The sequence below is a fragment of the Bubalus kerabau genome, chromosome 9, assembly GCF_029407905.1.
Source record: "Bubalus kerabau isolate K-KA32 ecotype Philippines breed swamp buffalo chromosome 9, PCC_UOA_SB_1v2, whole genome shotgun sequence".
NCBI classification, from domain to species: domain Eukaryota; kingdom Metazoa; phylum Chordata; class Mammalia; order Artiodactyla; family Bovidae; genus Bubalus; species Bubalus kerabau.
The window spans coordinates 57,839,676-57,863,056 of NC_073632.1; the positions used below are offsets into that span (position 1 = coordinate 57,839,676).

The window sequence follows — 23,381 nt, forward strand, 5'->3', positions numbered from 1 at the left end:
TTCTCTACCAGCTTCAGAAAATGGATTTAGAGTTTGTATGCACATGCCACATTATTACATGATTATCTTTGCTCTACTGACTATTTTCACATTTAAGTTTTACTTGTTTTAATACATACAAGATGTTAAAACTTTTTTGTCCTGGTCTATGATCATGCTTATAGCCACCATTTTAAAAGATTTTTGTCCTCAGTTCAGTTCAGTCACTCAGTCATGTCCGACTCTTTGTGACCCCCTGAACTGCCGCACACCAGGCCTCCCTGTCCATCACCAACTCCCGGAGTTTACTCACAATCATGTCCATTGAGTCGGTGATGGCATCCAACCATCTCATCCTCTGTCGTCCCCTTCTCCTCCCACCTTCGATCTTTTTGTCCTTATTTATATATTATAAAACAATTTTAGGGCTTCCCTTGTGCCTCAGTGGTAAAGAATCCGCCTGCCAATGCAGGAGACGTGGGTTCCAACCCTGGTTCAAGAAGATCACACATGCTGTGGAGCAACTAAGCCCATGTGTCACAACTATCGAGCCTGTGCTCTAGAGCCCGGGAACCACAAAGACTGAGCCCTTGTCTTGCGACTACAAACTGGAGAAGGAAATGGCAACCCCACTCCAGTATTCTTGCCTGAAGAATCCCGTGAACAAAGGAGCCTGGAGAGTTACAGTCTATAGGGTCGCAAAGAGTCAGGCACAAGTGAAGGGACATAGTACGCAGGCAGTGCACATGAAACAAATCATCAAAACTATCATTAAAACGACAAAGATGGTTGGATTTCCCATGTGCATGGAAGAATCCTCACAGGACCAACTGAAAACAAGAGCAGCCCTGGGGATGGTAATACGAATGACACTATCCCTAAGAAAGCCCATCACTAGTCACTTTCCCCATTCGGCTTCTTATCAGCCAGGCCACTTTCAAATTTTATTCTCATTATCTCTGTAGTTAAATATTGTATATCAATGGTATTTTTATACCATCCATAATTGAAGGCTTATTTGGTATACTGGAATTCTACTTCTAGTAAATTCAAACATTCCTTATTGTGTCCTATAAAACCATTTGTGAATATCAAGCATTTAAAATTATTTCTTAAGTTCTGGAAGCAGTTCAACTCAATATGTATTACTAAATACCTGCTGCATGCCCAGCACTTTTATAAGTGTTATGTAAATACCAAAGAAATATGGCAGCATCTGTCTCTAAAAGGTCACGATTTAGTGGAGGAGATAAGATGCAAATACATGAACCCATTTGAAAAATAATACAAGGTATTAAGAACAATCAAATGGGAGGGGGAAAGATGGTTCAAATAATAAGTTCCAGGAAGGGAAAAGAAAGTAATCAAATAGTCTCAGAAAACTTTAAGGAGGCAATAGCATGGAGTAGAAAGTTAATAGTCAGAGGACTTTCCTGGTGGAACAGTGGATAAGAATCTGCCTGCCAAAGCAGGGGACATGGGTTTGATCCCTGGTCCAGGAAGATTCCACCTGGCTCGGGGCTACTAAGCCCATGTACCACAACTACTGCACCACACTCTATAGCCCACGAGCTCCAACCACCAAGCCGGTGCACCACAACTACTGAAGCTCAGGAGCCCTAGAGCCCACGCTCTGCAACAAGAGAAGCCACTGAGTAGCCTGAGCACCACAATGAACAGTAGCCCCAACTCCCTGCAACTAGAGAAAATCTGGGCAAAGCAACAGAGACCCAGCACAGCCAAAAATAAGTAAATAAATAAAAATTTTTAAATGAAAGAAAGCTAATAGAGACCTGGGGTGGGAGGTGTGGTTTCCAGCTCACTCTGTTTGCCTATTGCTCCTGATCACTTCTCCTTCCATCTTTCCTCATGCCCCTCAGAATTTCTGCCATCCTGTCCTAAAGATCTCCTGGTAGCTCATCTGGTAAAGAATCCACCTGCAATGAGGGAGACCCCAGTTCAAATCCTGCATTGGGAAGATCCTCTGGAAAAGGGATAGGATACCCACTCCAGTATTCTTAGGCTTCCCTAGTTGCTCTGCTGGTAAAGAATCCACCTGCAATGCGGGAGACCTAGGTTCAATCCCCGGGTTTGGAAAGATCCCTTGGAGAAGGGAAAGGCTACCTACTCCACTGTTCTGGTCTGGAGAATTCTATGGACTGAATAGTCCATGAGTATCACAGAGTCAGACATGACTGAGCAACTTTCACTCACTCCTAAGGATACAAATTCCATGCATCATGCCTCTGGAGCCTTGGTCCCACAGTTGAGAAACCAAATTCTTATAAGGTGTTCAGTTCAGTTCAGTTCAGTTCAGTCACTCAGTCGTGTCCGACTCTTTGCGACCCCATGTATTGCAGCACGCCAGGCCTCCCTGTCCATCACCAACTCCCGGAGTTCACCCAGACTCACGTCCATCGAGTCAGTAATGCCATCCAGCCATCTCATCCTCTGTCGTCCCCTTCTCCTCCTGCCCCCAATCCCTCCCAGCATCAGAGTCTTTTCCCATGAGTCAACTCTTCACATGAGGTGGCCAAAGTACTGGAGTTTCAGCTTTAGCATCATTCCTTCCAAAGAAATCCCAGGGCTGATCTCCTTCAGAATGGACTGGTTGGATCTCCTTGCAGTCCAAGGGACTCTCAAGAGTCTTCTCCAACACCACACTTCAAAAGCATCAATTCTTCGGCGTTCAGCCTTCTTCACAGTCCTCCAGAAATGGTTGCATTTTTACAGATAACTTTTATTTGCAAATACTCGAGTGAAATTCAGGCCCCATGACAAGCAATTCAAGAAATATGGATCCAGAGAAATTTCTTAGTCCCTTTCATTTTTTTTTTTTTAAGATCAAATTTTTTATTATAGTTATAATTAACAAACAATATTAGTTTCAGATATACAATATGGTGATTCAATATCTTTTATGGCAGAGGTCCCCAACCTTTTTGGCACTAGGGACCAGTTTTATTTAAGACAATTTTTCCACAGATGGGAGTGAGGGGTAATGTGAATGATGGTTCAGGTGGTAATGCAAGTGATGCGGAGCAATGGGGAGTGGCAGGTGAAGCTTTGCTGGCTCACCACCCACTGCTCACCTCCTGCTGTGAAGCCCAGTTGGGCACCCCTGTTTTATGGTATGAAATGATTAACACATTAAGGTCAGTTACCACCTGTCACCATGCAAATTTGTTACTGTTACAAATTTTTTTTTAATTTTATTTTATTTTTAAACTTTACATAACTGTATTAGATTTGCCAAATATCAAAATGAATCCGCCACAGGTATACATGTGTTCCCCATCCTGAACCCTCCTCCCTCCTCCCTCCCCATTCCATCCCTCTGGGTCGTCCCAGTGCACCAGCCCCAAGCATCCAGTATCGTGCATCGAACCTGGACTGGCAACTCATTTCATACATGATATTTTACATGTTTCAATGCCATTCTCCCAAATCTTCCCACCCTCTCCCTCTCCCACAGAGTCCATAAGACTGTTCTATACATCAGTGTCTCTTTTGCTGTCTCGTACACAGGGTTATTGTTACCATCTTTCTAAATTCCATATATATGCGTTAGTATACTGTATTGGTGTTTTTCTTTCTGGCTTACTTCACTCAAGAAATATGGATCCAGAGAAATTTCTTAGTCCCTTTCAAATTACACCAATAGACAATGGACCTGATTCCATCCACTCACATGGAGACCAACCTGGCAAAAAGAAGAAATTTGGAATGTGAACTCTTCTTAAAGTCAATATTGAGCTGTAATTCCTAGAAACAGATTCTCAGGAAGTAAACTGCCATTAAACTGAAAAAAAAAAAAAAAAAAAACAAAGGAAAGAAGGAAAACCTGAGCTGTCATCCTTACAAACTATTTGCAATGACTGTGAAAAATCTATAACTTCTTCATATCATCATTTTATAAATAACATGTGAAAAGATATATATTAATAGAGCTTTTAAGATAAATCTTTTACTTGTTCAAAAATCATTTGAAGGCAACTTAGTTTTTATTTTTATTGCTAAATTGTTAATATTTTTCTTTGTAAACTTTTCTCCAAAAATTTATTAATCAGTCCAAAGTCATTTGAAAGTAAATTAGTTTTAATATTTTTGGCTTAAAATTTAACAGTTTTTGTTAATTAATCTCCAAAATTTTAAGGCAATTTGCATTAATGTTTTTAATCCTGCTTTGCCATGATGTTTTACTTGCTACCTTCTTAACAGAAAATAGCTCAATTAAAGACCACACCAAATATTAGTAGTACTACACTAAAAATAAGGAGAAATGGATACACTTAAAGAAGATTTAGGACTTTCTCAATTATGGTAAATATTGTATCAGAAGAGAATGAGTAGAATAGTCAGATCATTAGTGACACTAGGAAGCAAGAAATAACTTAACTTCTACTTTGCCAATGGAAGACTACAAACGTGTATGAAAATAATAGATTTAAAGAAGATGGAGCTTCTGGAATAAGATATCTAATGTGGCTTTCTTAAAAACTAATTGATTTGTGCTTTAGGAGTGTAAGTATAAAGTAATAAGACCAGATCACTATTGGTCTGTCATATTTTAAATTCATAGCAGGTCAAAAGGGAGCCAGATTAAAATATGTAGGAGGAAAATTGGGCCAATTATAACATAAGACTTTCCCCTTTTATTCTTGGGAGAGGGACTTATGAACTCAGCCCCATTACTCAACTATTCTCCATAGCCACAGTGGGTCCTGGGGAACTACTTCAATAAAGGAGATGCCATTTTTCTCTATGGTCCTCCCCCACCACCCTCAATGTCCTGAACACATCCTTCTCCTGTCTACTGACAGACTGTTACCCAGTGGGCAGAGACTCTCTCAAGAATGCTTTGTCTCCTTATAAATAAAATGTTCCCATTCTGTCATCCCCTGCCCTCGACTGGCTGTCAAGTCAACTAATTTACACTTAATCATGAATTACTGAAACATCTTACTTTTTAACCACCTCCCCGCAGTGATGTCTACATTTTACACAGAGGTTACAAGAAGGATAGTGAGTGTTCCTGAAGGAATACTAATGGCCCAGTGATGGAATTCCAGTTGTTAAGACAAAGATGGGAAATGCTTAAAACAAGCCTCCTCCTTTTCCCCACTCAGCTGAAATAATAACTAAAGCCCCTCTGACCCAGCCCTCTACTGCTCTCCGAGTATCAGCCATATGTAAGCTGTTGTTGGGGTTGACCCCCACCCATGCTGCACACGTAATGATATGTTTAGATGCTATGAACCTCACAGCCACATCTGTTTAAATGAACTGGAAAGATGGTTGGAGACCCTCGTTGCTATGGTCCAGTGCATCAAGACAACTCTGGAACTTAAAGGGGTTAAATGTCTTCCCCCAAGGACATAATAAATGGCACAGAAATGAAACTAGAATTTCCAATTAGGTTATCTTTATGCAGAGTTAGCAAATATGTCACTCTGCTCTAAACTCTCCCATCCTTGGCAGTCATCTCTAATCACACAGGTCTGTCCTTTCCTAGTGCCTGTGTGATGACTCAAAATTCTTTTCCAGCTCAGCTCTTTATGAAATCACTGCTAATCCATTGGAGTTGGCTCATGCTGACCTCAAAACAAATGGATAGCCAGTTATTTCTCCAGCAAAAGTGGAGTTTACTCGGGCTCATCAAAATACAGCAATTTGGGATCTGCAGCTATGGCAAGCCGTGGGCAAGACCCATCTAACAGGGGAAGAACAGTCTCTCATTAGCTAAGCTTTTGCCAGGCAAGAAGAGGAAGTCTTTCTTCTCTTCAAGCTCTGCTACTACAGAGCATGATAGCATCCCCTTCTGGCCCTCTGACTCAATTTTAATTGAGGTTTCAGTTTATTCATTTTTACACTAACAGTAGGAATTTAATTCAATGAGAGTTAAATGCCAAACAGGGACCGGTGAGGCAACTCAGAGATAAACAAAATTAGAAAGCTACCCCAAGGCCACCACCCCTTTCCTGGCCCTAGGCTGGATGGAGGTGGAAAAAAAAGTGGCTTAACAAATCCTGGAAATGGGGGCTGCAACCACAGTGGGATCTGGGCCCAAGGAACAGAGCCTGGAGCGGAGGAGGTGGAGCCATGGGAGGGAGGCAGCCACTGCCACAGATGCCAACAACACAAAGGGGAAGGAAATACCCTGCCTATCCTCTCTTCTCACCCTCCAATTTCCCTCCAACAGTGCTTCCTATTGGCCAAATATACCAAATGCCAGTTAGCAAGGAGACCTAGCAGAAGCAGAAGATATTAAGAAGAGGTGGCAAGAATACACAGAAGAACTGTACAAAAAAGATCTTCACGACCCAGATAATCACGATGGTGTGATCAATGACCTAGAGCCAGACATCCTGGAATGTGAAGTCAAGTGGGCCTTAGAAAGCATCACTACGAACAAAGCTAGTGGAGGTGATGGAATTCCAGTTGAGCAATTTCAAATCCTGAAAGATGATGCTGTGAACGTACTATACTCAATATGCCAGCAAATTTGGAAAACTCAGCAGTGGCCACAGGACTGGAAAAGGTCAGTTTTCATTCCAATCCCAAAGAAAGGCAATGCCAAAGAATGTTCACACTACCGCACAATTGCACTCATCTCACACGCTAGTAAAGTAATGCTCAAAATTCTCCAAGCCAGGCTTCAGCAATACGTGAACCGTGAACTTCCAGATGTTCAAGCTGCTTCTAGAAAAGTCAGAGGAACCAGAGATCAAATTGCCATCATCCGCTGGATCATCGAAAAAGCAAGAGAGTTCCAGAAAAACATCTATTTCTGCTTTATTGACTATGCCAAAGCCTTTGACTGTGTGGATCACAATAAACTGTGGAAAATTCTGAAAGAGATAGGAATACCAGAGCACCTGACCTGCCTCTTGAGAAACCTATATACAGGTCAGGAAGCAACAGTTAGAACTGGACATGGAACAACAGACTGGTTCCAAATAGGAAAAGGAGTACATCAAGGCTGTATATTGTTACCCTGCTTATTTAACTTATATGCAGAGCACATCATGAGAAATGCTGGCCTGGAAGAAACACAAGCTGGAATCAAGACTGCAGGGAGAAATATCAATAACCTCAGATATGCAGATGACACCACCCTTATGGCAGAAAGTGAAGAGGAACTCAAAAGCCTCTTGATGAAAGTGAAAGAGGAGAGTGAAAAAGTTGGCTTAAAGCTCAACTTTCAGAAAACAAAGGTCATGGCATCTGGTCCCATCACTTCATGGGAAATAGATGGCAAAACAGCGGAAACAGTGTTAGACCTTATTTTTTTGGGCTCCAAAATCACTGCAGATGGTGACTGCAGCCATGAAATTAAAATATGCTTACTCCTTAGAAGAAAAGTTATGACCAACCTGGATAGCATATTGAAAAGTAGAGACATTACTTTGCCAACAAAGGTCCATCTAGTCAAGGCTATGGTTTTTCCTGTGGTCATATATGGATGTGAGAGTTGGACTGTGAAGAAAGCTGAGCGCCAAAGAATTGATGCTTTTGAAGTGTGGTGTTGAAGAAGACTCTTGAGCGTCCCTTGGACTGCAAGGAGATCCAACCAGTCCATTCTAAAGGAGATCAGCCCTGGGATATCTTTGAAAGGAATGATGCTAATGCTGAAACTCCAGTACTTTGGCCACCTGATGCAAAGAGTTGACTCATTGGAAAAGACTCTGATGCTGGGAGGGATTGGGGGCAGGAGGAGAAGGGGATGACAGAGGATGAGATGGTTGGATGGCATCACTGACTCGATGGATGTGAGTCTGAGTGAACTCCGGGAGCTGGTGATGGACAGGGAGGCCTGGCGTGCTGCGATTCATGGGGTCACAAAGAGTCGGATACAACTGAGTGACTGAACTGAACTGAACTGAAGGAGACCTAGAAATAAAGGGCAGAATAAGCTGATCAGCAAAGCATCATCCTACATATGTGGTGTTACATGATTTTTTGGTTTTATTTAACCTATTGCATATATGTTTTCAGATCATGAACTCATTATTGCCAAATTCATACTTAAATTGAAGAAAGTAGGGAAAACCACTAGACCATTCAGGTATGACCTAAATCAAATCCCTTACATTTATACAGTGGAAGTAACAAATAGATTCAAGGGATTAGATCTGAGAGAGAGAGCACTTGAATAACTATGGATGGAGGTTCATGACACTGTACAGGAGGCAGTGATCAAGAACATCCCCAAGAAAAAGAAATGCAAAAAGGCAGAGTGGTTGTCTGAGAAGGCCTTACAAATAGCTGAGAAAAGAAGAGAAATGAAAGACAAAGGAGAAAAGGCAAGATATACCCATTTGAGTTCCAAAGAATAGCAAGGAGAGATAAGAAAGCCCTCCTCAGCAATCAATACAAAGAAATAGAGGAAAACAACAGAATGGGAAAGACTAGAGATCTCTTCAAGAAAATTAGAGATACCAAGGGAACATTTCATGCAAAGATGGGCACAATAAAGGACAGAAACGGTGTGGACTTAACAGAAGCAGAAGATATTAAGAAGAGGTGGCAAGAATACACAGAAGAACTATACAAAAAAGATCTTCATGACCCAGATAATCACGATGGTGTGATCACTCATCTAGAGTCAGACATCCTGGAATGTGAAGTCAAGTGGGCCTTACAAAGCATCGCTACAAATAAAGCCAGTGGAGGTGATGGAATTCCAGTTGAGCAATTTCAAATCCTAAAAGATGATGCTTTGAAAGTGCTCCACTCAATATGCCAGCAAATTTGGAAAACTCAGCAGTGGCCACAGGACCAGAAAAGGTCAGTTTTCATTCCAATCCCAAAGAAAGACAATGCCAAAGGATGTTCAAACTACCACACAATTGTACTCATCTCACACGCTAGTAAAGTAATGCTCAAAATTCTCCAAGCCAGGCTTCAACAGTACATGAACCGTGAACTTCCAGATGTTCAAGTTTAGAAAAGGCAGAGGAACCAGAAATCAAATTGTCAATATCCACTGGATCATCGAAAAAGCAAGAGAGTTCCAGAAAAACATTAACTTCTGCTTTATTGACTATGCCAAAGCCTTTGACCCTGTGCATCACAACAAATTGTGGAAAATTCTTCAAGAGATGGGAATACCAGACCACCTTACCTCCTGAGAAATATGTATGCAGGTCAAGAACCAACAGTTAGAACTAGACATTGAACAACAGACTGGTTCCAAATCGGGAAACGAGTACATCAAGGCTGTATATTGTCACCCTGCTAATTTAACTTATATGCAGAGTACATCATGAGAAATGCTGGACTGGATGAAGCACAAGCTGGAATCAAGATTTCTGGGAGGAATATCAATAACCTCAGATATGACACCACCCTTATGGCAGAAAGCAAAGAGGAAGTAAAGAGCCTCTTGATGAAAGTGAAAGAGGAGAGTGAAAAAGTTGGCTTAAGACTCAACATTCAGAAAACTAAGATCATGGCATCTGGTCCTATCACTTCATGGCAAATAGATGGGAAAACAGTGGAAACAGTGACAGACTTTATTTTGGAGGGCTCCAAAATCACTGCAGATGGTGACTGTAGCCATGAAATTAAAAGACACTTGCTCCTTCTAAGAAAAGTTATGACCAACCTAGACAGCGTATTAAAAAGCAGAGACATTACTTTGCCAACAAAGGTCCATATATTCAAAGCTATGGTTTTTCTAGTAGCCATGTATGGATGTGAGAGTTGGACTATAAAGAAAGCTGAGTGCCGGAGCACTGATTCTTTTGAACCATGGTGTTGGAGAAGACTCTTGAGAGTCCCTCGGACAGCAAGGAGATCCAACCAGTATCAGTCCTGAATATTCATTGGAAGGACTGATGCTGAAGCTGGAACTCCAATACTTTGGCCACCTGATGCAAAGAACTAACTCATTTGAAAAGACCCTGATGCTGGGAAAGATTGAGGGTAGGAAGAGAAGGGGATGACAGAGGATGAGATGGTTGGATGGCATCACCGACTCAATGGACATGAGTTTGAGTAAACTCCGGCAGTTGGTGATGGACAGGGAGGCCTGGCATGCTGTAGTCCATGGTGTCGCAGAGTCAGATATGACTGAGCAACTGAACTGAACTGATATATGGTTATTTCTGGCTGAAAAAAGAAAACATGTCTTTAATAGAATTTCTCTTATACATTAAACATATAAATAAGTAAAAAATCAATCATACAACTACTACCAAACAGATAATTACTGTGATTACTCAGACATACTATTTCAGTGTACTTTTAAATTAATATTTAAATAAGTTTGGGATCCTAACTAGTTACATAGTTGATGTTTTTTTTAACTCAATAAGTATTTTCCCATTTGGGCTTCCCTGTGGCTCAGACAGTAAAGAATCTGCCTGCAGTGCAGAAGACCCAGGTTAGATCTCTGAGAAGATCCGTGGAGGAGGGAATGGCAATCCACTCCAATATTCCTGCCTGGGAAGTCCCAAGGACAGCGGAGCCTAGCAAGCTATAGTCCACTGGGTCGCAAACAGTCAGACATGTCTGAACAACTAACATTTTCACTTTCATTTTCCCATTTGATTAAATATTCTTCCAAAGTATGATTTGTAACAACTATATCATGACTGCATTCATGAAATTAAAAGATATGTGCTCCTTGGAAGAAAAGCTATGATAAACCTAGACAGTGTATTAAAAAGCAGAGATATTACTTTGCCAACAAAGGTCCATATAGTCAAAGGTATGGTTTTTCCAGTAATCAAGTATGGATGTGAGAGCTGGACAATAAAGAAAGCTGAGCACCAAAGAATTGATTCTTTCAAATTGTGGTACTGGAGAAGACTTTTCAGAGTCCCTTGGACTGCAAGGAGATCAAACCAGTCAATCTTAAAGGAAATCAACCCTGAATATTCATTGAAAGTACTGATGCTGAAGCTGAAGCTCCAATCCTTTGGCCAACTGATGTGAAGAACCGACTCACTGGAAATGACCCTGATGCTGTAAAAGATTAAAGGCAGGAGAAGAGGGTGACAGAGGATGAGATGGTTGGATGGGATCCATTACGTGAGTTTGAGCAAACTCTGGGAGACAGTGAAGGAAAGGGAAGCCTGGCGTGCTGCAGGCCATGGGGTGGCAAGAGTCAGGCATGACTGAGCAACTGAACAACAACAACAATATCATTTATTGCGTGGTATTGTGGTATACCTTTGTTTATCATCATATTTAGACACAGTCATGTTAACCATTTGGAAAATGTGTTAGCTGAAATGATCATTGGTTTACATCTTTTTATTTTTAATGTTTGGTTCGTAAGAAACAGAAATCTAATGAAGTCTGGCAACAGGAAATCTGAAAATTAATTAGACCTAAAAAGAAAATACAAGTTAAATACTTAGAAAATTTACCATTCCTATTTAATTACTTTTAATTTGTATGTTATTACTTTCAGTAAAAAACAAAAAGCAATAATAGAATATGTTATACTTGTTGCCCTAGTATCTATGACCAGATAAATATATCACTTGCTTCAGAATTCTCTTTTGCTGTATACAGTGTCATCTAGAAACAGTTTAATTCTTTTGAATTGCCAGGTAATGACCTGCACCGTCCTCAACAAGGGAATTACCATAACTCCTAATCAGTCAATGCTGAGCACCTGTCTGAAGGAGAGTAAGGGTAACAAGTCTAATTGCTGCAATTAGGTCCTATGCAACCACTTATGGGTTATATCCCAATTCAAATGGAAATAACATCTATTTAACAGACTAAGATTTATAGGATTTTATATTATTGTGTTTCTGCTTTTTTTTTTTTTCCAGCTGACCTCTAGTGTCAGTTCCTCCTCACTGACACTTCTTCTGGAGGAAGACCTGGAGAGGACAAAGGAGTAGAGACCAAGAACAGCCACTTAGCAGCTCTTTTGGTTGACATGATCTTTTCCTCAACACTCTTCTTCTTGGTTTTTCTGATATGAGTCACTCAACAATGCCCAGAGTGTGTTGCTGAGTAAGGATTTGATGGCAGAAACTTCTTCACATGGTGTGTGGGACCAGGGCCTGGATAAAATATCCTGGCCCTGACTGATGCCTCACATGAGGCTTTGATGGCTTAGACATAAAGTTCACAGGCTGTAGAATTTACAGTCCCTGAATAACGAAGATAACCACTAGCTTTCAAACAACAGAGCAATAGCACCAGATCCAGAGTGAACTAGTAATTGTGGTATAATCTTAAGGCCAATTCTTATGTGCTATTTAAATCTTTATATGTTCTCAGTACATATGCCACTTCTTCCAAGAAATATGCCTTGACCACCCCCAGAGGAGAGAGGAGAGACTATTTTTATGTGCTCCTTGTGCTTTTTCTAGCTTTCTTTCATAACATTGTAAAGTTATCATTTACTTACCTATGTCTAGACTATAAGCTTCTTGATATTAGGGTTTATAGGTTATTTAGCTTTGCAGCCCAAAGCACAATATTATGCCTGAAAAATAACTCATGTTCAATAAAATATTTGTTGAATTAATGAATAATATCTCCCAGATAAAGATATGTATTTATTACTGAATGTCCCAACTCTGATGATAGGGATCAAGTGAATTTTACATTAAAATTTCTGCTCTCAGAAAATTCTTTTGCCTTCATTTCCCCAAACAGGAGAGAGGAGATCTCTCTCAGTGCTCTCCACCAGTTCAGTCATTTCATATGTCTTCCCTACACTGTCTGCATTTCAAGGTCTTAATTAATAGGCTTTTCTTTGAGTTAGATTTTATTGGAATATTTCTAAGTCATGGTTGAAAATTTTTTAACAATGGCTTCAGTTCAGATTTGAACTTAACAGCTTCAGTGGAGGGGGAAAAATCACATTGCACAGTGGAAACATTTATTTTTCCTGTTTAGCTGTGTTTGATGCTGCTGCTGCTGCTGCTGTCGCTTCAGTCGTGTCCGACTCTGTGCGACCCCAGAGACGGCAGCCCACCAGGCTCCCCCGTCCCTGGGATTCTCCAGGCAAGAATACTGAAGTGGGTTGCCATTTCTTTCTCCAATGCATGAAAGTGAAAAGTCAAAGTGAAGTCGCTCAGTCATGCCGACTCTTATTTGATGCTAGGGACAGGTAAAGACAGTCTATTGCATGAGTGAGTTTAGAGTTGGTATAATTTGATGCTGTGTAGAAATTACTTCAAAACTTAGTGGCTTACTATGGAGAACAGTATGGAGACTCCTTAAAAAACTAGAAATAAAACTACCATATGACAACAATCCCACTACAGGGCATATACCGTGAAGAAACCATAACTGAAAAAGACACATGTACTCCAATGTTCATTGCAGCACTATTTACAATAGCTAAGACATGGAAGCAATCTAGATGTCCATTGACAGATTAATAAATAAAGAGGTGGTGGTGTGTATACATATATATACACAATGGAATATCACAGCCATAAAAAGGAATACATTTGAGTCAGTTCTAATGAGCTGGATGAACTTAGAGCATATTATATGGAGTGAAGTAAATCAGAAAGAGAAAGACAAATATTGTATATGGAATTTAGGAAGATGGTACTGATGAACCTATCTTCGAGGCAGCAGTGGAGATGTAGACATAGAGAATGGACTAATGGATACAGTGGGGGAAGGAGAGGGTGGGAAGAACTGAGAGAGTAGCACTGAAACATATGTATTACCATGGACAGGGAGGCCTGGCGTGCTGCAATTCATGGGGTCGCAAAGAGTCGGACACGACTGAGTGACTGAACTGAACTGAACTGAACATTATTAGGTTGGTGCAAAAATAATTTCAATTTTGCATTGTTGAACTTTGCCATTTGATATTGGAATGCATTCTTAAATAAACATGGTTATATTAAAAAAAAAAAAAAAAAACAGTGACTTAAAACAATCAACATTTGTTATCTCACACAGTTTTGAGGGTCAAGAACAGCCTGGCTGGGTGACTCTGGCTCAAGGTCTATCTTGCTGTTGCAGTCGAGCTGTGCATCTTTAGATGACTATCCAAAGGCTTGGCTGCGACTGGAGCATCCCATTCCCTTACAGATCTGGCAAGCTGGTGCTGGTTGTTGGCAGGAGGCCTCAGTTCCTTTCCACGTGGACCTCTTTATAGTGATACATGAATTATCTCACAAGATGGCAGCTGGCTTCCCCCACAGAAAGCAATCCAAGAGATAGCAAGAAGAATACCCCTCCATGCCTTTATGTCCAAATTCCGAATGCCATACTGTCCATTCCACCACATCCTGTTCACTAAAAGTGAGTTATTAAGTTCAACCCACACTCAAAGGGAGGGAATTAGGCCATGCCCTCCTGAAAACAATGAAAGAATTTGATTTGTAGACATATTTTTAAACTACGGCAGGCAGTTATCAAACAAATAGTTTAAAACGTTTGAATATACACAAGACAAGGCATTCATATGTGCATATGTGGTGGTTTCCTTTTAACTTTTAAACTTAAGTTTAACAGTTGAAAATCTGTTAACAGATGGCATAAACTAAAGGCGTGCCCTCTCAATGTCAATCCTCAGCTTTCCCTCCATGTCTTTTGGGTCCAGGAAAAAAACGATTCCTGACATTTTTATCTGCAGCCTGGCTGTGGCTGGTCTGGTCCACATCATTGGAATGCCATTTCTTATTCACCAGTGGGCCCAAGGAGGACAGTGGGTGTTTGGGGGGCCTCTCTGCAGGACCATCACATCCCTGGATAGCTGCAACCAGTTTGCCTGTACTGCCATCATGACTGTAATGAATGTGGACAGGTAAGTGAAGAGATTCTGAAATATCTCAACCTAATTTAGAGGTTCCTGTACTTCTTCGAGGTCATCCCAATTTCAGCAACATCAGTGCTGGTTTGTAATAGCAAAGCTCCTCTCCATTCATTTGTTTCATTGTAGGACAAACCAGTTAATATTTTCCAACTTTCACAGAGGTCCATTTTTAATGGAAAACTTAAAACACTGAACATTTCCTCTTCCCCAATCATTCTTTCCAACTCAGTTTTATTTACAATTGACTGCAAGAAAAAAGCCCACAAAATCATGAAATACCAGAAACCAGAATGAATTCACTCCCCCAACCCCTGCCCATCATTATTGCAAAAAGGAAACCAAAGTCCTGAGAAGTAAAGGAAATGGCTAAAGACACACAGAGTCAGTGGCAGAGCTGAGAACTGAAGTGGTTCTCCTCACTCCCTTCAGGGTTCTTTCTGGTAAGTTTCACATCTCACACACCTAGCAGCTTTAGAGAATACATGAAGTAGAGGGCTCCTTTACAGCTATGAAGAGAAGTCAGAGTTACAAGAAGACCATCCTTTGCACTCACTGTTAGGATCAATTAATGCAAATGCTGCCATTTTACATTACCAGACATATCCTGGAACATTGATTGAAGGCAAAAGGAGAAAGGAACAACAGAGGATGAGATGATTAGATTGTATCGCCAGCTCAATGGATATGAATTTGAGCAAACTTGGGGAGATAGTGAAGAACAGGGAAGCCTGGACTGCTGCAGTCCATGGGGCTGCCAAGAGTTGGACCTGACTTAGCAACTGAACAACAATCCCAGAACATGTCATAGCCATGTTTACCAAGCTCGTAAGCTAATGTTACTCAAGGAGATGATGGTGATGGTGAGATGTTTGTGGAGCCAGTGAGTGCTGAAGCCCAGTTCAGAGCCAGGCTGTCCAACTCTAGAGAGGGCAGGTAGCTGGCAACTACCTCACCATCTGGCTTCTTTTAGGAAGCCTGTGAGCTAGGATGTTAGGATGTTCCCTGTGGCATCTAGATGGTATGGACTTTCACACCAGGTCTTAGCAGCATGCCCCAAACAGAAACAAATCCTGAAGACAACAGTAAAAACACAACAGTAATATGCCCACTCAGAGAAAAACCCATGTAAAATCTCCATCCACCTTCTTCCCACCCCAATCCCAACCCAGCACACTTAGTCCCTCTTGCTCTGATCTACTTTTCTTTCTCTCTTGCTTTAAACATATTACAGACTTTAATTTCTTTGGTATATAGAGATAAGTGTGTGTTGTTTATTGTCTAGCTTCCCCCATACATCGAATGTGAATTACACAAAAGCAGGATCTTTGATCACTAGTACATTCTGAGTGTCTGTGTAACAGTGCCTGGCATATGGGCACGTAAACGCTATTATGAATGAATGAATGCTAGTCTTAAATTTCTCTGAGTCCATGGAGCACTCTTTCTTGAGCTCTGCCTCTTTTACCCTTCCAACAGGGCCTTTTAGGGTTGGGAAGTGGTGAGCAGTTCATCAGATGGCTGAACAAAGGAATAGCAGCGTTCATATAAATCTAATTTGCTGGATCATTATTATTCAAGCATGAATAATGATGATAATGTTTAATACATTTTTTTAATCCTGCTGCTTTTCTACAAAAGAATTCTCAGAATATGTAGAGTATACTTCTCAACTTATAATTAACATCACATTTTTTAATCTACATGCTAGGTAGGTATATCTGGTTAGTTCAGCTGATGCCACCAAAGCTCACAGAGTGTGGAATAAAGCCTGGTAAGTTTAGGGTTCCAACACCAGGGCCAGGGCCCTGTGCAGGGCTGGAACCCACTGCAGAGAAGCAACTTAAAATACGAGCCTCACTGTTGTGATCCGTTCTCAGCAGAATAAAAGCTTCTTCATACCACGTACGTACCATGAAGGCAGAAGAGTATCGGCTTTTTCTTTTAAGAGGGGGAACTGAACCTCTTCTGTAAACCTCTTACTGCAAATAAAGTGAAATCATATTGTCTGCCTTAGAGCAGACCACAGAATATTTCCTAATCATCACAGGATTTTTCTGAGTGTGTATATGTGTGCATGTGTATCTTACACAATTGAATAGCATGTATTTTTTTTTAACCTTGTGGCCACAAAATGCTAAAATTTTACTTTCAAATAAAGACACTCAGGCCCTTATCTTTCTCCCAGAGGATCACATAGCCACAGACAAATGAAGATTTTTTAACACTGAACTTTTTTCCCAGCCTCTGGAATTTCTCGTAGTTCTAACTCTACTAAATTCATAAAATTTCAAGAAAATGTGTAATTTTGTAAAGCAGAAATGAAGTTTTATCTGTAATTCCAAAACTGTCAGTGCATCAGTATGTGATATTATTTATACATTTATTTTAATTTTCAATTTGTTCAGTCCCTAAGTCCATGTCCGACTCTTTGTGACCCTATGGAGTGCGGCATGCCAGGCTTGCCTGTCCTTAACCATCTCCTGGAGTTTGACTAAACTCATATCCATTGAGTCAGTGATGCTATCCAACCATCTTATCCTCTCTACTCTTCTCCTCCTGCCCTCAATTTTTCCCAAGCATCAGTGTCTTTTCCAATGAGTCAGCTCTTTGCATGAGGTGGCCAAAGTGTTGGAGCTTCAGCTTCAGCATCAGTCCTTCCAATGGATATTCACAGTTGACTTCCTTTAGGGTTGACTGGCTTGATCTCCGATTTAGTAGACCATAAATATCAAGTGTTTCCCCAAACTCTTTCATTTTCCTTTCTCTGATTAGTTAATAATTGCAAGTATGTGAAATATTTTAATAGTGGGTTCCTACCTTTAAAGCCATATGAAAAAAATTTTAGACACCCAAAATATTATAAATATTTGCCTCCAGGTGAAAGCTACCTAGACTTTTGTTAGTGGTTACTTTTTTAATTAAATTTTCTGGAACAACAACCAAGTCAGTAAATAGAAGCCAAAATTCCCTATTCATTCATTTAACAAATATTTATTGAGCATGGACCATATGCCAGGAACCATGCAAGACACATGAGATACAGCAGCATTAAACTAATAGCCAAGGCTCCTGCCTTCATGGTGCTTCCATTCCACAGGTGTAGACAGACATTCTGTGAAAAGTCACATGGGTAAATGTGTATTATTATTTCCACATAATGATACATCCTAGGAAGGAAAAGTAGAGTCCCCTAATATCCAGATTTATAGTCATGGGCCCTCGTATAGAGTGAGTGGTCAGGGGAAGCTTCTCCAAGAGGGAGACCTAATGGGGATCAGAGGGAAGGAGGAACTAGAGGCAGGTCCTGCCAGATGGGCTGAATAGCAGGTACCTGGCACTGAAAGACACAGAACTTGAGGGAAGGCCAGAGATGGGCACAAACTTCAGCCTGAGTGACAGGAAGGCCAGGTGGAAAAAGACCTCAAGGGTCATGGGGAGAATTCTGAATTTTATCTGAAAGATAAAGAAAAGTCACTGAAGGGTTTTCAGCTGGGAAGGTCATCAGAGACGATTCCCTAACCCATCAATGCCATGACTCCATTGTCTTTAATCCCAGACAGAAAGATGGTGGGGCTGCTGTACAATCACTACCTATTCCCTTCCTCAGCAGGGAGGGAAGGGGACTTCGTCTCCTTAGCGACAGGTGACTGGTAACGCAGATGCAGGGTAGGGAAGGAGGGGTGGCTGAGGTACCTGGGGCCACAAGCCTGTCCCTGCATGCCAAGGGCTCCCTTAACTGAGTGCAAAATTGAAAAGCGAGGAGACAGAGACTTTTCCATTTTCATAAATCTTCATTAAGAAGCTCTACAAAATCCTGGAGAAAATTAATGGACCATAGACCATATTTCACATTTATTGAACGTCCACTAATCCTGCTTTCCTACAGCCCCCAGCCCCCTCAAAACCGTGCCTCCTCAAATCCCCTCCTCTGAATCTGAGCTCTCTTTTTCATGCTTTAGCTTGTCTCTGAAAAATTATTTTTGGATTTACTGGAGACCAAACATGCTTGCTCTATCAGGATTTTCAAGTCTAATTAACGATTATCTTTCTTCTGGATCAAAATGGGGGGAAAAAAGAAAAATAGAACCCTTTCCCCCATGAAATTAGTCCATTTCTGCACCCCTATCAGCCTCAAGCCTCAGTTCTCTAGGAATTTGCATTGTCTGTGCTAGTCATGTTTGATTACTCTGTTAGTTCTGTGACCTGAACCTCTAAGAGCCTTTGGCCCTGACTCTAACACCATCTAAGCAGGATGTCTGTCCTGGGTGCCCAAACCTCATGCTGCTGGGGATCCTCCCACCAGCCTCCTTCCTGTCCTATATCCGTACACCCTCCTGGGAAGTAGGCCATTCCCATCTGGAGGGAATCTCCCTACCCTCATTCAGATACAGTTTTCCAGAGCCTCCTGCACAAGGGAAGCACCTTTGTAAATAAAAAGGTTGTGGGACTTCCCTGGTGGTCCCAGTGGCTGAGACTCCATGCTCCCAACACAGGGGGGCCAGGGTTCGATCCCCAGTCAGGGAACTAGACCCCACATGCTGCATTTTGGATGCTGCAATGAAAGATCTTGCATGCCACATCCCATGTGTCACAACTAAGACCACAACTAAAACCCAGCACAGCCAAATAAATAAATAAATATAAAAGGGTCAGCAAACCTAAAAAATTTGCACAGCAGTGTACCATTTTCAGGGTCTTTATGGAAGTGACTGCTGTGTATCAGTGAGTGGTTTATTCAGACTTACAGGGTCAAGAATTGTTTTCTCTACAAGTACCAGCCAGCTCTTTAAAAATATAACTTTCACCCTGATAGAGGTGTGCTTCAGGGAGGATCATAATACTAATAATTTACTCTTGTCATGAACCTTTCATCCTTGGAGCTCAGTGCTTTTATTGATTGTTCCCAAACCCTTCTCCACTGGCTTTGCAGGTTCTTGGCTCTCGTCCAGCCATTTCAACTGACAAGCTGGAGAACCAGGTACAAGACAATCTGCATCAATCTGGGCCTCTGGGCAGCTTCCTTCATTCTGGTGTTGCCTGTCTGGGTCTACTCGAAGGTCATCAAATTTAAAGACAGCGCTGAGAGTTGTGCTTTTGATTTAACATCCCCTCATGATGTACTTTGGTAGGTTGTTAAAACTTAAGAAAAATAGAGTTGAATTAAGTTGTGAAGTGCTTCATCCTCCTTGTGAACACGTGAGCAGCCACACGGAGTGTCCTTAGGGAGCCTCTCCGGGCCCGTCTCTCCACTTAAGTTCTCTGCTTCCCACCATCAAGTCGATAGTTTGATTTTTAAGGATAGGGTAACCTTTAGAAAAAAATTTTGCACTTAATCATGTAACCTCAATGGGTGCAACTATATTTAAATATGCATCTTAAAGATCCATGGAGGCCAGTTTCAGTGGGAACATAGCAATCAAGGGACAGGTGGACATCACAAAAGGGTCTAGAGTTCTGAGATTCAATCCTTGTCAACGTGCAGCTGGAGTTTGGTTGGGTCCCTGGAAAAGATCTATCTGAGTCCCAATTCTCAGCACTTGTGGATATGATCTTACATAGAAATGGGGTCTTTGCAGATATGATCAATTTGAGATGACCTCTTACTGGATTAGGGTGGGCCCTAAATACAATGACTGAGGCCTGATAAGGAGAGAAAGATTTACAGAGACACAGAGAGCATGCAGGTGAAGACAGAGGAAGGGATCGGAGTGATGTGTCTGTAAGCAAGGAACACCAGGCATGACCATAAAACTCCAGGGAGGCTGGGAGATCACATGCTCAAAACCTCAAAAAGGAACAACTCTGCCAACACCTTGATTTAAGACTTCCAGCTTCTAGAACTGAGAGACAAATTTCTGTCCTTTTAAGCCATCCAGTGTGTGGTAATTTGTTACAGGAAGTTCTAGGAAACCAATACAGCAACCAACACAGGCACTTCTTATGATTTAATTTTTTGTTGATTCATGTATTTATTTTTGGCTGTGCTCGGTCTTCGTTGCTGCACACGGGCTTTCTTCAGTTGCAGAGTTGGGGCTACTCTCTAGGTGCGGTGCACAGGCTTCTCATTGCGGTGGTTTCTCACTGAGGAGCATGGGCTCTAGACGCACAAGGGCTCAGTAGTTGAGGCTAGCAGGCTTAGTTGCTTCAAAGTATGTGGGATTTCCCTGGACCAGGGATCGAACCCAGGTCAAAATTTTTCTAGTTGAAACTTTCAACAGAGCATTTGTAATCCCTAATTAAATGTTTCGATCTCCTGCCAAGAGCCAGGTATTGTGCTGGTGCTTTTTACATACATTATGGCAAGTCGGTCTGGCAGATTCCTTTTTCCCATACCACCACTTGTCAAATAGAGAAATCATTTCTGCATCACATAGACACAGCCCAAGAGGGATGGAGCCAGAGGCCTGACAAGGCCAAGAATCCAGCAGCAAGAAATTTCTAGAGGAATACAACAGTAAAATTAATACCATGATTATTTATTTGCTATTTCTCAGACCAGCACTGGCTCCACTCACAGACAGAAGCATCAGCCCATCTCAAGGTAAAGTGATGTTTAATCATGGTGGGCTGAGAGATTAACCTGGGCCCCACCTGTCTAAAAGGAGGGCAAGACCTGAAGCTCACCATACAACTACAAGACTTCAGCCTGTGTCAAATAAACAAAGACTAACTATTTTGCACCTACAGCTGTTTCTGCTCCTTAATGTTGGTTATGGTAAGGGACATTCTGAGGTTTCAGACTCTATTGTTTCTCTCAGAATTAAGTCCTCAAGATGAACAAAAGGCTGGGACTAGTGTGCTATGTTCAGAAGCCCTGTGGTCCCAGAGCTCTTTCTCTGCCACCCTGTCCACACCCACCCAATCCGGGTTGCCTTCTTCCAGAGCCTCCCTGGTAGCTCAGCTGGTAAAGAATCCGCCTGCAATGCAGAAGGATTCAATTCCTGGCTCGGGAAGATCCCCTGGAGAAGGAATAGGTTATCCACTCCCAGTGTTCTTGGGCTTCCCTGGTGGCTCAGACGGTAAAGAATCTGCCTGTAATGTGGGAGACCTGAGTTTGATCTCTGGGTTGTGAAGATCCCCTGGAGGAGGGCATGGCAACCCACTCCAGTATTCTTGCCTGGAGTATGGACAGAGGAGCCTGGAGGGCTACAATCCATGAGGTCACAAAGAGCTGGACATGAGTGAGCAACCAAGCACAGCATACAGCACAGGACACCAGAGTTCTGCCAGGAAGGACCCCTGGTGTCTATGCAGAAACGGAGTGGCGCACGCAAGAGCTTTCCCTGGTGGAGAATAGGGAAATAATAGCTGATTTGACAACAGGTCCTCCTGGGGCTTCCCTGGTGGCTCAGAAGATAAAGAATCTGCAGGAGACCTGGGTTCAATCCTTGGGTAGAGAAGATTCCCCTGGAGAAGGGAATGGTACCCGACTCCAGTAATCTTGACTGGAGAATCCCATGGACAGAGGAGCCTGGCGGCTACAGTTCATGCTGTCACAAGAGTAAGAAAGACTGAGCAAATAAGCATGCACACCCACCTCCTGAGTGCCCATTGAGAGGCCATCTGGAGCCTCAGTTACCACTGGGTTCAAATCTCACCTCTGCCACTTACTGTGTGAGTAACCTTAGGCAAGCCACCTAATTTACTCAGCTAGTAACCTGTGTCTTAGTTTCCTCTTCTGCAACATGAAGATGTTACTGGCATTGTATTCATGGGGTGCACAGATTCAGTGGGTTAAAATAAGTAAAGCACCCAGCACAGCACCTGCTACAGAACAAATGCCACTTATGGCCTCTTGTTGTTAATAACACTAAATATAATAACAATAATAAGCACGCTCACTTGTTCTGTACTCAGTAGCGTTGGCTGCTGAGAAGGGCTGGCGAGGGAAGAGTCGTTGTCTGTGAATAATGAAAAGCATAACTTCACACCTCTGGATGTGAAAGGACCCAGAGATCCTTAACGTTTGCTCCAAGCACCGTTATTCTGGGCCCTGAAAAATCAGAGAATCATAAACCGTGAAAGTCAGTTCTAGCATTGTGAATGTAACAGTCATGTCCTCTCTCTCATTTTATAGGTATACTCTGTATTTGATGATAACATGTTTCTTTTTCCCTTTGCCCTTGGTTTTGATATGCTATATTTTAATTTTATGCTATACTTGGGACCTATATCAACAGAATAAGGATGCCAGATGGTAAGTGTATGTCTTATTTGCTAAAAGAACAATTCAGAAATCTAAGATATCTACAAAAGAAACTTAAACAACAGTCACTTGAAACATGCCAAGCTCAGACATATGGGCATTAATGTCTATATAAGGCATTTTCAGAAAATAAGTCATGTTCTGAAGCAGAAAATAAGTCATATTCTGAAGACTTATTTTCAGTCATGAAAATAAGTCATGTTCTGAGACTTGAGGGTCTCTCAGTGATAAATATTGAAATTAATGATGTAATGGTTTCATAAAAATGTATGTCATCAGCACTGTTATTTAAATGTTTTATTTGTACATTTTACAGAGTTGTGTACATATGTAAAGATCCTAGATATTGTGTATAATTTATAGCCTTTTCATTTTTGTGATGTTTTTAGTGTAGAGAAGCAGGATTTCATTAATATTTGAATACTTAGAATAAAG

At 41.5% G+C, this 23,381-nt stretch overlaps 1 protein-coding gene across 1 annotated transcript in view; it reads left to right on the forward strand.

Annotated features, from left to right (window-relative positions):
* The window catches only part of MCHR2 (melanin concentrating hormone receptor 2), a 38,035-nt gene that overhangs the window by 11,929 nt on the left and 2,725 nt on the right, over positions 1-23,381 (forward strand). The window contains 3 exon segments of the mRNA XM_055591417.1: positions 14,521-14,731; positions 19,671-19,865; positions 22,818-22,937. Coding sequence (XP_055447392.1) covers positions 14,521-14,731; positions 19,671-19,865; positions 22,818-22,937 — 526 coding nt within the window.